Source organism: Pseudonaja textilis, chromosome 2 (assembly GCF_049901715.1).
Source record: "Pseudonaja textilis isolate UNSWEBS1 chromosome 2, rPseTex1.2, whole genome shotgun sequence".
Classification (NCBI taxonomy): Eukaryota; Metazoa; Chordata; class Lepidosauria; order Squamata; family Elapidae; genus Pseudonaja; species Pseudonaja textilis.
Genome location: NC_141991.1, coordinates 129,386,074 through 129,402,708, shown reverse-complemented (window position 1 = coordinate 129,402,708; position 16,635 = coordinate 129,386,074). Strand labels below are relative to the sequence as shown.

Below are 16,635 nucleotides of genomic sequence, written 5' to 3'. Positions count from 1 at the left end.
GAAACCAAGAGAATGTCAGAATGTGTCTTATAGTTTGGCCCCAAAAGAGGAAACAATGGCTTTCTACATGTATTTGAAGAATTCCCAGTTTAGTTAAGGATGTTGGGAGTTACAGCTGAACAAAACCTAGTGGGAAGCACACAAATTACCCAATTCTTCAGCCAGTTCAAAAAAGATCCTCGGATAGGAAAGCCACATTCCCATATCTTTCTCAAAATATAGACAGTACTCCTTGACATCTCCACTTTTTTTTAAACTGATTCAAATGAGAAGTCCTGTTAACCTCAATCAGGCTTCAATCCTAGTTAGTCTGCCTAAAGTTGTACGCTTGTCTTTCAGTTTAGGTTAAGTCACTACTTGTCCATCACTTAGCAGCCGCATAAAGACAAACAAAATAAATCGAAAGCTCTTTTAAGTGAATAAAGCCTCCCGGTAGCCACTTGCAGCTATGAAATGATAAATTCCATACAGGTTATCAAAATTAAACACGTTTTAACTGAACAAGCTGAGGCAATCAGTAAATATTCAGAATCAGAAATGCAACAAGAGGAGAGCCCAGAACTGCGTCATTGTGGTGCTGCTGAGACAGGGATGACCTAATGCAAAGGAACAAGCTCTTGGACACACAAACATACACACACATACCCTGGTGCTCACCAGGCTCACAATAACCACATTTTCCAGTCAGCAGATCCTTCAGAGATTGTAGTTCCATAATATCTGGAGGGTCTCGGGTGGCTAAAAGGAGACTTGGAAAGTGGGAATAGGGGAGAAGAATGAATAGGGATTGTTCCCCCAAAACTCTCTCCAGCCAAAATGACCTGCTGTTCTTCGGTGAACACGCTCTAACATTTTGTACCTGTCCTAAATGCCACCGGGTAGCCACAGGAATGCAATTTGAATTCACAATTTCAGCATCCCCCAGTCACATTCAGTTGCCCAAGCCAAAGTTACATACCTAATTCCTCCTCTACACATTATGATGCTAAGTAATTTTACTGAATTGTTGATTTGATAACCTAATCATTTGAATTATTTATTTTTAAAAGAAGAGAAGGATATATTAAATTGGACATCTGCAAAGCGGTACATATCTAGCCCGAAGATTGAAAACAATTATAGGAAAGAAAGAAAGAAAACACATAATTCCAAAAATGGATGTTTGCTGCTGAATCCATGATCTCCGGCTCTCTGAGTAAAGACGTATGCATCTTCCTGAATTATAGATTTTGGATTTAGGACCCGATGCGTGGTCCTTGCGACAAATCCGAGTGACAAAGTTGAGGCTCCAGATAAAAGAGCACATATAACTTGCAACCATTTAGACCATTATAAAACACACCATTCGTATTATAATTTGCCCTATCAGGGGCTAAAACTCAACAGATCTTCAATTAGATGCTCTTGCTATGTTGCCATGGCAACAGATTTCTCAATACTGGGGGAGAACCAAAGCAAGCATAGAGAAATTTGCAACTCTTATGGATTCAGAAGTCATTCCCTCCCCTCCTTTCCTTGCTTGGGGAAATAAAGATGCTCTATAAGGTTTATGAGCAGCCTAGATTAATTTTTCTAGGGCGTCTGTGAAACTTAATCTTGATGGGAAGGGAAACAGGGCAATCAGCCCTGTACGAATCGAATAATAAAAATATCTTGTCTATCTGTACACACTGAGAAAGCAGATAGCTTACAAGCCCTGGAGATAAAGAGGGAGATGGGAAATGGATAAATTGAATACAAAGGTCATTCAGCCACGTCCTGGTACAGTTTGAACCTACCTTCCCCTGTGTCATCTTTTCCCCTTAAGCGACGCTCCTCGCTCGGCTCAGGATAATGCTCCTTTAGAGAGGGGAGGAATGGAGGCGATCCAATTCAGTCTCCTCTTTTAGTGGCCAGCTGGAGTAGGATTTGCTCTCTTGGGCAGGCGCTGCTTCTGCCTCTGCCGCAGCCTGCGAGGATGCTCCTACGTTCCAGCAACATCTAGAGCGTATCTCCCCTCTGATGGAGCTGGGGCGATACCATTGTCCAGCTTTTGAATGGGGGTGGGGTGGGGGGATGATACTGAGGAGAGCAGGCTCAGCCGAGGAAGAAATAGGAATTAAAGTGGTTGTTGTTGTTGTTGTTGTTGTTGTTGTTGTTGTTATTATTATTTTAAAAGGCTTTTTCTGGGCCTGATTGTACAGAATCGCAGTGCAAAGGGAGAACCTGGTGGATGCCAGGATGCAAGAGAAAGTCGAGGTTCAGCATTTTGCAGTGGGAACAGGAGGGGAGGAGGCAGTGATGCAGGGAGAGAGATGAAATGAGATGCACTCGAGAGGCACACCACTTTCCTGTGTTACTAACAGCAGCCTAGGGAGCAATTGGCAGCACAGCCCGGGGACTATTAGATTTCTCTGGTACATGAAAAGCTTTGCTCATGAGAGACAGAGGGAGATCCCTGTTGCTCTGCTCAGTTCAGTAAATGTCTCCCCCTTTCTCTTTCTCTCTCAGAGATCCTTTAGAGCCCTTTTTTAAACGGCCATATTCATCTTCTTTTATTTGTAAAATCGTAGGTCAACCGCTTTGCGGCCTACATTCATCACCAACTCCTTTCAGGCAACCCACACTGTGACTTGTTGCCAATCCCATAAAGTACAATGCTTATTTTATTTATACAATTTTAATGGAAGCCCATCTCAGGGTGGTGTGCAAGCATTAGAAACACAAAACCATGACAAACAACACACACACACACACACCGGCCTACATGGATAAGCAATAACCGCACTCACCCAAAAAAAAAAAAACCCAAACAACCCCAAAGCAAAACAAAAACAAAAACAAAACCCACCACATCATACTTCCTCAACAACAGCAGAGCTCATCTAGCCTCCTGAGCCAAACCTCTATGGAAACAGCTAAGTGTTTGATGCCTCTGAATCTCCAGGAGAATGCTGTTCCATAGAACAGACACTATACTGCCACTGAGAAGATGCAACTCCAAGGTGCAACAAGATGACACTATGTGTTAGAAGGGATCCAGAGGATGTCCGGTCTGCTAGATCTGGTGGATCAAGCTAAAAGGATAGGAGAAAGGCAGTACTGCAAAGTAGCCTGGCCTTCACCATGGATTTGTTATGCTTGTTCTTTCACTGTGAGCCTTCACCATCCAGTAATCCACCATCCAACAAGAGAAAGACCAGTATGCCACTCCCCTTTCAAGGTCTGGCCCTATTCTTGAGTGTTTGTTAACTAAATCACTGGGATTATTTGAATTCTATACAGGTAGTCCTCAACGTACAACCACAATTCAGCCCCAAATTTATCTTGTTATGTGAGAAATTTGTCCAGTGGGCTTTGCCCCATTTTACGAATTTTCTTCCAACATTTGTTAAGTGAATCACTACAGCTGTTAAATTAGTCATATGGCTATTAAGTGAATCTGGGGATGCTACAACTGTCATAAGTGTGAAAAATGGCCATGTCCTTTTTTTCAGGGCTGTTGTAACCTTGCATGGTCATTAAATGAACTGTTGTACGCCAGTGTCTTCCAACAGGATATCCACCAGATGTGATTGATTTCAGTTCCCATAAACGTGGGCAAGCATTGCTGTTCTATCTCAGGCAATACACTGTTAGACAATTTCTCCTTCTCCAGTTTTATGTATGTGCTTTGTTAATAATACGATCTGTTGTTCTGGCCTCTTCAAGATCTTTATTTTTTGGGGGGGGTCTTACCTTTTTTTCCCATTTCCCTGGTGCATGTCATCTTGTTTGAAAGCTGTGTTTTATTTACATTTATACAGAGATCTTATCGGGTAGCTACGCACTGAGTCTTTATGTCACTCAAACAACTGCAGCACAAACAATATAAGAGGACATGTGAACACAAAATGACATAAGGAGGGAATCTAAAGAGTGACATATAACAGTTTGCAAGCATTCAAATTCTTCAGATAACAAAGCAAACAAATTAACAAGGCAAAGATACAAACCACTGAGGCCAAAGACAATGGAATTTTAGATAGATGGTCACATCATTTTGGGGGGTAGTGTGATGATTAACCAATGGGTACGTATTTGGGGATTAAACAAACAAACAATGGATATTTGCCATTTTTTGAAATTTTAACATCTGGCTGTTGTTCAGATCTGCCTCTAATTGGAGGCACTGCAAAATTGTCACCAATATTGCAATTAAAATTAATTATGTAGTCCTGGCTGATATCAAGCTGATATCTGTAATCAACTAGATTACATAAAGTGGAAACTTCATCCACACTAGGCTATTCTCTTGCAATGTATTCTATCTGGGGCTTCCTTGGGAAACTACTCATAAGCTGCAATTGGTACAGAATACAGTCCTACCCTCACCCACTCTTATTGTTAGGTAACAGCCATTACAGCTATGTGACACCTAAAGTATTGGGGTTCCCTTAGATTTCTGTGTGTAATTCAAAGTGTTCTGTTGATCTTTAAAGCTCTTGGTAACTTAATCCCAGGGAACTTGCTGACATGCTTCCTCCAGTCAGAACAACCCATTCAATATTCCCATTCCACCGCTGAAGACTGAGAGTTCTTCAGGAGATTTGGAAGTGGGGTTCTTCTGTGATGGTTTTCCCCTTTCTCAACTGGTATATTCCCTCTGGAAGTTATCTCAACCTTGCCATCCTTATGAAAAGCTGTCAAAGTAAAGAAGAAAGGGGGATCAAAAGGAAGGTTAATGCCGCCTTTTCAAATTCCAACTTTCCCATCAAAAACATGCATATTGCTATTGCCTTTGAATGTCACTGATGGCTGTTTCTTTCTCTTTTGGTCTTATCTCTTCCTTCCAGGAAAGCTTTCCTGTGTTGTAAGGCCTTTGTGTAAAATTAAATAGGACAAGAGCACTTCTTTATCAGGCTATTAGATGAAAAGCCAGCCTGTGTTCCTAAAGTGTTCCTTTTAAAGCAATAATTTAATACAGGGCTGAGAATGACTGGTCCAAAGTCACCCAACTGGCTTTTGTGACTAAGGAAGGACTAGAACTTGTAATCTCCCAGCTTCTAGACCAGCACCTGTTTTTTGTTTTTTTTACCAAACTAGTCTTGGGGATTAGAAATACAAAAGTTAATTTGTGAATCCTTGTTCCTCTGAAGATCTTTTCAAGCAATTGGGGGCAGGGCAATCTCACCTGATCCTCTATTTTTATTCCAAAACTTGTGTTGCAAATTAAGCTACTAGAACCTTGGTGGTACAGTATTGTAGAAAGCCAGCAGTCCCCTCCCAAAAGAATGAAATATTTTGAAAAATACTAAAAAGGCAGAATATTATATTTCCCTGGATGAGAAATGGAGAAACATGTTTTTTAGAGGGAGAAAGCAACCCCCACTTTCCTTAATAGCTCACATCAGATGTCAGCGCAAGAGATAAAGAGCTTATTGTTAACTAGATAGCTCTATTCATAAGCATATACCCTCACTCAAGATCTAACACAGGGCAAGGCCATTAAGCCACAATAGGAATTGCCCAACACCCTTTAAGAAAAGCTCCTTAACCCTCAGAAACCTCAACCAACCTTAGCTCAGACAAAAACCTAGGATTTGTATTTTGCCTATAGACCCAGCTATGACCCCTACATGACCCCTACATGGCCCCATGGGGTTCTGACAACAGTCAATAGAATACATGTTCTTGCACAGGAACAGGAAGCTCAAGTGCAAAACCCAAGAGAAGGTATAAATACCCCCCACTCTCGACTCCATGTGGTCAGCTGCCCAGAATCTATGTGGTTCTGCTTCATCATTAAACCTTCTTTCCAATCAGCCTCCATGTTTCCACTGTCTTCCTCCCTTCCTCCACTGTCTTCCTCCCTTCCAGAAGGTTGGAACTGAATCAGATGGATATTTCTTCCCACAGTGCTTAGAATGAAGTACTGCAGGCAAACTCACTGCCCACATCCTGGAGTTTCATCCTGACCAGCTCAAGGTTGATTCAACCTTCCACCCTTCCAAGGTCAATAAAATGGGGAGTCAGATTGTTGGGGGCAATATGCTGATTCTGCAAATCACTTAGGAGGCTGTAAAACACTATGAATCAGTATATAAATGTGTTGTGGCTCGGGCTTGGATTCAGCTCCTGTGACTGATATGAGTTCAAGTGAGGAGGTCATGGCAGAAAAATATGAGCCGGCATGGCTCAGTGATTGGACTGGTAACCAGGATGAGGAGATGGACGTGACAAAGGACGACAGACCTGATGTATTAGAATTGTCAGGACCTTTGACCTCCTCTGGTTCCTTATCTGATCAACAGCCGGGAATGGCTGACAGGGAAGTTTTGAGAGAGTCTTCTAGTGGAGATGAGAACTTGGAAAATTTGTGGTTAAATGTAAAAAATAGAAGACAGTTGAGAAGGCAAAATCAGCTGGAGCGAATGAGAAGAGCAAGTCAGTAAATTAGCACGTTGCCTCAATGAGTATAAAAGGACACAGCTGGGCTGGTACATTTTGCCAGGAACAAAGTGACTATTTGAGTGAGGACATTACAGCAAGAAGCTCTGAGATTGGAGATTTATTGCCAGGACTGGTTTGCCGGACAGAGTAAAGATTTGTGGATTGAGGTTTCTGCCAGCCGTTATCTTGTAAGACTTCTTTCCGTTTGATTTAATTGTGAAACGGCTGCTTTCTGTTTTGTTCATTTGAATTTTGAAGGGGAGTCATAACATAAATGCTATTGCTTCAGAGACAGAGAACGCACGTATGAGCAATTTGCAGGCCATCTAGAGGCACTACCACTACTACCAAATATACCCCTGCTGTTTTTGAAGCCTAATTATAAGCCCTGATACTATCCAACAGCAGGATCAAGCTCCTGCCACAGCCCATTAAACAGCTGCTTGATTGGACTGATTCTTAAATGGAGAAAGTATTTTATTTCACAGCCCAGAACAATCAGAGCATCACCATGAGAATGGGGAAGGTGAGAAGAGTGACACTTTTTAAAATCCTCACATCATTAGATAGGAGGAAGGATGTGTGTGTTAACATGATGAGTGGGTTGATGCACCAATTCTGCAGGAAGGAGATAAGGGGAAATCACTTCTAAAATCTTGACAATAAAAATTGCAGAAAACTTGCCCAGTCCTCAGGAGTCAAAAAAAAAACTGACTCAAAAGCGCACACACACACACACACAAACAAACAAAAGCTTAACTAGTGGCTGTCTCCCCTCACAGAGGAATTACTGAGTAAAAGGAAAATATCCAGTGCATAACCACAAGCCACAGTAATCCAAAACTAAATGTTGAAACCTTGGGCAAGGAAGTGTAAGCTAGACACACATTGAGGACAGAATCCAAACCAACAAATGTCAAAGCCAATACCTCTAACCATTAGACATTCCAGTTGTCCCTCAGGAAAGTACCTTGTCCTTCAGCGCAGTTCAGAATGATTTTGCTTAGCCATGCAGGCAAAGTAAGATCTGAATCACTGGTTCTCAACCTGTGGTCTGTGGGGTGCTGGGAGGCCACTATGTCATCAGAGGAAGTCCACAAAGGCTTGAAGAAATGTTATTATTTAAATCTTGAGTTGAGTCTTAGCAGTCTATGGCCAAGGTCCATGGCCATAAGAGGGGATCTGTGATGAAGAAAAGGTTGAGAACCACTAATCTAGAACATTTAGGAAATGCTTTAATAAATAAATAGAGAGGAGGAGAAAGAACATAAAGGAGACTTCTGCTCAATCTGAATCTGTCCTCAATTTGAATTTAGTTGTGTAATTCAGGATTACGACTTTGTCATTAGTGGTAGAAAAGAGATTGTCATATAGTATTAATTAGATTAGTTCCATGTTGTTGGCCACAATCTTATACCAGAAATGACAAATAATAAGTCACCCACATGAAGACTGCACAAATCAGCCAGTTGGAATACTGAGAATACTTGTATCCACAAGGATACAAAAATTCAGCCCAAAATAATAATTGTTTGAACAATGTTGGAGGAGGATCAGGTTTTTCACAAGGGGGAAAGATTGCAAGTGAGCAAGAGAGTGGGGAAGAAAAGACAGAGATATGATGAATGAGAAAAAAGGAGATGAAAAAGAGATATAGACAAATGATAGGTCATAGGTGCAAAGCACCTCCATATCCATAGAGCTGTGGTGGTGCAGTGGTTAGAATGCAGTATTACAGGGTAATTTTGCTGACTGCTGACTGCCAGCAGTTCTGCAGTTCAAGTCTCACTGGTACAAGCTTGACCCAGCGTTTTGGGGCAATATGCTGACTCTGACTCCCACTTAGAGAGGGCTGTAAAGCACTTTGAAGCAGTATAAGTAAATGCTATTGCTATATCTGCAATCTGATGTTTAGACAACTTGCAAGATGTGTACGCAGAGTGAGAGATAAGTCAGTGTAAGGCAGATAGGGAACAAAAGATGGAGACTATGAGAGGATCAGTTGTCCTGTATTCAAGGTTTTTACAGTTGCCAAACCAGATAAGTCTGACCAGCTTGTCACCTCCTCTACAGCTCCATCTTCTTCAGGTAAAAGAAAATGTGATGTTTTCCCCTTTGGCAAATGAAATTCAGTGGGAGAGGGAAATGAAGCCCATGGATGCCACCAATCACCTTTTTTAACTTGACCTGAATTAAATATGCAAGAACCAGCAGCAGTTATAATAGAAGCATAATAGAATAACAGAGTTGGAAGGGACTTTGGAGGTCTTCTAGTCCAGGGGTCGCCAAACTTTTGGACCTCAGGGACCACCAAATTCATAATTTTAAATCCCGCAGACCAGAGACCCTGGGAAAATCCAACAAAAAAAAGTCTGTAGGAAAATTCTCCACCCCGTTTTCCCACCAATCAATCGTTCTTTATTTGGGATCGCAGGATACTGTCTCCAGTTCTGTTCTCAGGGAGAGAGAGAGAGAGAGAGAGAGAGAGAGAGAGAGAGAGAGAGAGAGAGAGAGAGAGAGAGACTGACTTTTGGCTTCATGCAAGGAAAGCAGCATAAGCAGCAGAAGTCTTTCTTTCTCTCCCCCAAACGCCGCCAGAAATGAGTCTTTGTGAAACTTGTCATCCTGGTGCAGCCTTTTGGAGCAGGATGCCTTGCAGGGTCCCAAAGACCCATTTCTGGCAGAGTTTGGGGGAAAGAAAGACTTTTGCTGCTTTCCTTGCATGCAGCCAAAAGCAGAAAAAGAAAGAAGCAGAGAGAAGCAGCCCGGTGGCCAGGCCAGGCGCGTGGGGCACGTGGGGTACGTGGGGCAAGTTCCCCCCTCCGCCCTTTCCCACTCCCTTCACTACCTCGTGTTGTTCGCAGTGTAAGTGATGCAAGCCTTGTGTTCCCATGGGCCATGTGGGTGGCGCAGCCTTGTGTTCCCACGCAGCCTGGTTTAATTGCTTTGGGAGTGACATTTCTCTGTGGACCACCAAAAAATTTTCACAGACCACTAGTGGTCCCCAGCCCACTGGTTGGCAACCACTGTTCTATTCCAATCCCCTATTTAGGCAGGAATCTAAGCTGGCCTTCCATTTGTTTTCATTGCAGGGTTCACTCACATCTTGTCTTATTTTTATATCATCTATTTCACCTTGCTGCTGGTTCATCGGGATGCCCGGGACAAATACCAATTTCTGCGGAAGTACATTGTTGGCCTTATCCCAAGACTGAGTAGGGTTCAGCAAGCAAAGCAGAATAATTCAAGCTAACACAGATTTTTGCCAACTCAAGGACTAGAAAGTTTCACAATACTTTAATCTAGCTGTGGGGAAAAGAATTTTCTTTCTGTAAGTCATAATAGATCTGTTAGTCTTTAATTAGTTTTGGTTGTTTTTACTGCAATATATTCTAATAACTACATTTCTAAAATTTGGATTAACATTTCTTTATCTCCACCCTCCCCCAGCCCCTTTGCAATATTGTTAGGTGTATTTAATTTCTTTTTCAATCAACGTTACTCTTTTGTCCAACCAAGAAACTTTAATTATAGAGATTTCATTTTACAGAAACTATTTGATGACATTTTAAATTCTTTAATATTAATTCCACTCCAATGCACCAAGTCAGAATTGGACATAAATGTAAATAAATTCTTAACTTTCAACAGATTGGGATGTGGTAGTGAATGAGATAGGAGTATCATATGGTATAACCTCATTCTTAAAACAAGACACTCTCCCGAATTAATTATTCTGCCACTTTTACTAACCAACTTCTTGTGGTTAAAGCTTGAAATTAGATACAATTAAACAAGGATTGGTATTCAGCTAAAGAAAGATGTGCCACAAAATTTAGATGTTGGCAGCAAGGCCACTCTAAGATTTTAAGGAATCATCCATCAGAAAGTATTAACTTAAAATATATTGCTTTCATAACTTTAATGCCATTTTCTCTGCCAAATGAATTTGGCATACCTGTTGCTTTGTTATTCAATGAAATCTACTGACTATTCCTACCTAGATGGTGCCTCAGTAGTTCATACAGATATTTTTTTAGATGACTGCTTTGGAAAGTATTCATCTTCTTTCCTCTGTACTGGAAGTGTTTTAGGGTTACCAACTGCTTGTCTAGAATTATTCGATTATTAAATGACATTGATAACCACGCTTAAAGAACTGCATTGCTTGCTTCTTCACTGGTTCCCATGTCGAGTTTTATTGTCAAAACTCCAAGTGGAGTAAGATTCAAAGTAGCATATAATCTCTGATCACATTTCCTACACTTTGACGTGATCAAGTAAGATTTTATCTAAATATTCCCACCCTTCAATATAAAGGTGAAGGTGAGCTTTAATTGTTGCATCATCCCTGAAGAATGTCGTACAAGGTGTGCCTATTTATTTATTTATTCTCACCAGGCTTATGGGTTTTGGCTTAAGGGTTTTGGCTTATGAGTTTTGGCTTATGGGTTTTGGCTTATGGGTTTTGGTTTATGGGTTTCACCGGGAGAACAGGAAGGAGCAAAAGGGGTGGGGGGAATGAATCAAAATCACAAATTCCAACAAGATCTTTCAAACTAATTAAGCTAACCTGTTCAAAATCCTGAGTATCGGGTTGCGTTAAACACACAGAAGAAATTTTTAACCATTTTAGGTAAGCTATAATATTTAACCTCAGATACTGGGGGGAAGGCCGTTTGGGTGAAATTCTCTGTAGCACTTAGCTAATTATTGTCTGGGAATTTCTGAGCTAGACAAATTCTGAGAATTAACACGTTTCTCTTTCTACCTTTTCTCCAAAGTATTGTGAGAAACCCCCTGCTTTAGGGCATAGGCTCATGGTTAGAATTTGGCCTTTCCACCCCGTGTAATAGCAGAAGGTGGAAAGGTACCATTGAGTGAAAACTGACACTTTCTAGCAGGTCCCATATCAGTTTTTCTCCTACCATTAATTATACATTCACTGTGCTCTTATCAGTTAAAGTTTATCACATGATGATATTTAGGGACAGTAGAAACTTCACAAGCTTCATCAATGCTTTGCTTTTGAGAAGCCTTTTCTGTTCATTTCTTAATCACCCCATGGAATTTGGTAATAGAATTCATTAGTTCTGTTTACACAAGTTTCTCCATGGTTAACTTAACCATAGTTTCTATTCAATTAATGCAGTGTTATAGGGTGGCAAAACACACTGAATCATTAAACTGACGGCCCAGAGAAAAATATGGCTGGCTAATCTGTGGTTCGGCCTGAATAACTGTAGCAATATAAGCCCTGGATCAGGGCTGTCAAACTCATGGCCCATGAGCTGCATGCGTCATGCGCTGGCCACGCCAAGGCCCAGTTTAGCGAAGGGAGGAAAAGTCATGCTATGTCACGTGACACCACCAGTTTGACACCCCTGGCCTGTACTAGGTGCTTGATACTTCAGAAAACACTGATTAGGCATTATAAAAGCCCCTTCTATTCATGAGCACGAGAGTTTTGTGAAATGGCACTAGAGTTGTTGTTTTTTAAGAATGCCTTTAGCACATTTTTGAAAGAATACTAGACCTGTACTCAAAAGCAACAGGATGAGTAGAGAAACCCAGTCAGAACAATACAGCTCTGACTTGTGTGGCCTTAAAGCAGGGGTGTCAAACTCAAGGCCGTGGGCCAATTTAAATCTGGCCCATGGGGCCGCCCTGGAAATAGCAAAGGACTGGCACACAGTGCCTCTGGCAGCCAAAACAGGGTGAGGGGGGCCACATGCAGTCCTCCCACACCCCTTTTTCAGCCTGGATGGCCTCCTTCAGTACTCTGCCGGACAAAATAGGGTGATGGTGGGGGCACATGAGGCCTCCCCTCACCCGTTTTGGCCAGCATGGTTTTTGCAGAATGCCATCCAGGCCTAAAACGAGGTGCAGGGAGCCCCATGTGTCCCCCATTTTGGCCATCAGGGTGCTGAAGGAGGCATCCGTCCCGTCTCTCCCCCCCCGGGCCTGCAGAAGAGAACTACAATGCTGATCCGGCCCGTGAAGAAATCCAGTTTGACATCCTTGCTTTAAAGCTACAAAGAAAAGAACTACAGGCAGTCCTTGAATTAGAACCATATTTGAGATTGGAATTTCTGCTGTCACTATAGTTATAGATCCAGCTGGACCCAATTTTGCAAGAATTTTTATCACATTTGCTAATGTGTGTTTTTTTTTGCTGGAAGTTAGCAAAAAAAGATTACAATTGTAATCGTGATTGCAGGATTCTGCAGCAGCAGGTCATAAATGTGAGCAAATTAGTAAGCATCCGAATGGCAATTGCATGATTTCAGAGGTAAGGTGATAGCTGTAAATGCAACTCACTTTTTCCAAGGCTGTTGCAAATTTAAACAAATAGTTGTTAAGTGAAACTTAGAATAGAGACATAAAAACAGGTATACAGCACAGAGTGGTTAGGGAGGAAATTGTAATTAGGGTGAAGTAAAAACATTGCTGATGGACAAGGCTATTTTTGGGAGGCTAAGGACTGCAATGAATAGATTCAAGTAGGTGAGGTTGTGCGTTTTGGCGGGTCTATTCATGGGAAGTTTAACAACTTATACTAATGTGTTGTGTGTGTTGAGAAAGTAGAACAGAATTAAAAAGTAATCTGATTTTTTTAGTACGGTATATAAAATATAATTTCATGGACTTTTTAGTAGGAAGTGTCAGTTTCACTAAGTAGACCAGACCAGAAAATCAACTCCACAGGAAGGCTGAAATTATTTTTATTGAGATTGGTTACAGCAACAGAATCTTGAAGGCTTGGTTCTGCTGTACTTCCTCCTTTACAGTTCAGTGAATTAGGGAAGCATCATCCTGAACCTCTTCCAAATATTATGGACTTTATATCAGGACTTAAAAAATCTCCAGGCTCTAGCCCTATTTTATTTATTAGATTTCTATGCTGCTCTTTGTTTTTGTTTTTTTCCTAAATAACAATCCCTATTGTTAAAAACAATATTAGGACAGTACTAAATTCGATTGAATACTACGAAGCTCACCCAGAAAAAACAGGCAGCTTTAATTTTTTTAGATGCTCAAAAAGCATTCGATAATCTCAATTGGAAATTCATGCTATATCAAATTAAAAAGCTGAACTTTGGCACTAATATAGAAAAAACATTACAAGAAATATACTCAAATAAAAAAGCAAGTGTATTATTAAATGGAGATCGCACTGAAGATTTTGAAATTGCAAAAGGAGTGAGACAAGGGTGTACATTATCGCCTTTGTTATTTATCTTGTCTTTAGAAGTGTTGCTAGCTGCAACCAGACACAACCCAGAGATTCATGGAATTAAAATTAGAAATGAGGAATATAAAGTTCAGGCATTTGCCGATGATTTGGTATCTATAGTGGAAGATCCAATGAATTCGGGATCATTATTGTTGCAACAAATAGAAAAATTTGGGGAAGTGGCAGGATTTAAAATAAGTAAAAATAAAACTAAGATGATAGTCAAAAACTGTACAATAAAACAGAAAGTAGAATTAGAAAACATAACGGGGCTGCAAATAGTAAAAAAGGTGAAATACCTGGGAATTTGGATATCACCCATATGTTCATCATTAAAAGAGGACAATTATGTTAAACTGATTAAGCAAATCAGAAAAGAATTAGAATTATGGGCCAAATTGAAACTGTCTATATTAGGAAGAATAGCAACATTGAAAATGAATACTTTACCAAAACTAATGTATCTATTCCAAATGATTCCAATTAAATTAGGGAAATATTTTTTTACAGAACTAAATAAAATGACATCCAAGTTTGTCTGATTGGGCAAGCGGCCACGTATTTAAATGAAACTATTACAAGATAATAGGAGCAGAGGCAGTCTTGGACTACCAGAATGGGAGTTTTATTACCAGGCAGCGGTGTTGAGTTGGATTAAGGATTAAGGATTAAGGGTTAAATTAAGAGACAAGAGAATCTTAACATTAGAAAGACATGACGTCTTGATAGGTTGGCATGCATTTTTGTGGAAAAACAAAAGTAATATACATACCTATTTCAATCAACACCTAATAAGAGACTCATTGATTACAATTTGGAAAAAAATCAAAGGTAAGCACTATACGGAAATCCCACGATGGCTGTCAACCATGGAAGCCATAATACATCCAAATAGACTAGACCTACAGAAAATGGTAAGCTATGAAGAATTATTAGATAGTCAAGGGAAATTAAAATCAAACCAAGAACTGAAGGAAAATGTAATTATAATCGATTGGTGGCCATATTTGCAAATTCAAAATAAATATAAAAAAGACTCAAAAGATTTTGGATTTGACAAAGGGCAGAACCAATTAGATAAAATATTAATGGGACCAGAACAAAAACTTATAACTAAAATATATAAATATTTATTAGATTTCAAAATGGAAGAAGAAATAGTCAAAAGTACAATGATTGCATGTGCACAGAATTTTGGATATACTATAGAATTAGAGGAATGGGAGAAAATATGGAACATAAATTATAAGTGAACGGTATCTGCAGCATACAAAGAAAACATATATAAAATGTTTTATAGTTGGTACTTAGCTCCAACAAGAAAAAAAATCTACTCCAACATGAGTCCCAAATGTTGGAAGTGCAAAAAAGTTGATGGTACATTTTATCACATGTAGTGGATGTGCCCTGAGTCCAGGACATACTGGATTCAAATTAAAAATTGGTTAAAAGAGATCACTGGCTATCAGATTGAGCTCAGACCAGAATCCTTCCTTTTAGGAATCATCAAAGAAAGATTACAGAAAGAAGTAAAATACTTAGTGTTATATATTACAACAGCCGCCAGAATAGCCTTTGCACAGGTATGGAAAACACCAAATACCTCCAATGAAGAACTAATAATACACAAAGTAACAGAAAGTGCTGAGATGAATATGCTAACAATGAAATTGAAAAAAAAGGCGACTCTGAATTCTTTACAATTTGGAACAATTGGTATAAATGGCTAACAAGAACCAAGAAGTGAGACAAAAATGTTAATTGAAACAATCCTTAAGAAAGTAAAATAAAATTTTATAAATTATATAAAGATATACGAATAGTAATTACAGCTAAATATTGTTTATGTGACGCCTCCAAGAAATTGGAGCATCTCATAAAATTATTAATGAGAAGCAAATAGATATTCCCCTCAAGCTTCTATTGGAAAACTTAATACTTCAATCTCTAGCAACCTGGAAAGGACAGTTTCACAGCATTAAGAGATTCAGCCCTAATGAATTCATCAATCAATGAGTGTTTATGCAGTTTCCAAGAATATGTTTATTAATATCTTACTTTGCACAATAAGCCTAACTAATGATCATCTTGCTGGATTGTATCCCACGAGAAGAGGTTTAATAGTACTGTATAATTATGTAATTGACATCACTGGCATCATCTGTGGTAAAACTTTGATTTAACAAACTCCTGGTTTAATGGACATTAGCTTATTAAAAGGCAGTGAAGTCTGAACCAAGTTTGTGCCTCTTTTACTTTAAGTTATTAAACTGAGGCTTTGCTGCAGTTGTGATCAGAAGGGATTGCAAAAAGACATTTGGAGACTGCATGTATTCTTACAGCTTCGGGCTGCCCCATCCCCAAATTAGGAAATAGAGGAGAGGTATAGAGATTCCTGCATTTCACAATCTTTCCTACAGTTTGGTCAACTTCCACGTGTAATTTTAGATATAGCCAGATTATTTAGCTGTGACCCTATGTAGAACTTTTGAGCTAAATGAGAACTCAATAGCAATAGCAATAGCACTTAGACTTATATACCACTTCACGGTGCTTTACAGCCCTCTCTAAGTGGTTTACAATGTCAGCATATTGCCTCCAACAATCTGGCTCCTCATTTTACCAACATTGGGAAGATGGAAGGCTGAGTCAACCTTGAGCCTGGTGAGATTTGAACTGCCAAACTCCTGGCAATCGGCAGTCAGCAGAAGCAGCCTGCAGTACTGGATGCTAACCATCACACCACCACAGCTCCAAAGCTCCCCCTTAGGCTCCTAACAGCATGTCACATATGCTAGTGTATGTATGATATGCCACACACCAAATAAATATTGCTCAGTATCAATGTAAGACCAGTTTGTGGGCCAAGAGGACCACACTCAACCATAGAGCTCAGCCTACTTCATGGTAGGCCCTGCTTTGGTTTCCCAGAGGAAAGATGCATACAAATATTATTAGGATGAAGGACATAGAGGAATCTGCTCTGG

General features: G+C 40.0%; 1 protein-coding gene across 4 annotated transcripts in view; it reads right to left on the bottom strand.

Moving 5' to 3' along the window:
- Positions 1-16,635, bottom strand: part of FAIM2 (Fas apoptotic inhibitory molecule 2) — a 104,017-nt gene that overhangs the window by 42,146 nt on the left and 45,236 nt on the right. Inside the window, exons 1-2 of one of the 4 annotated variants that reach the window (XM_087925254.1) lie at positions 7,382-7,551; positions 3,718-4,661 (exon numbers count right to left, since the gene is read on the bottom strand). The exons of 2 other annotated variants lie outside the window; for them this stretch is intronic. Coding sequence is in view for 1 of the 2 variants with exons in the window: in XM_026717450.2 (XP_026573235.1) it covers positions 1,779-1,793 (15 nt within the window). In the remaining variant the exon portion in view is untranslated. Of the gene's footprint in view, positions 1-1,778; positions 2,035-3,717; positions 4,662-7,381; positions 7,552-16,635 lie in introns of those variants that run through there. One more of the 4 variants, XM_026717450.2, reaches the window with a different exon arrangement.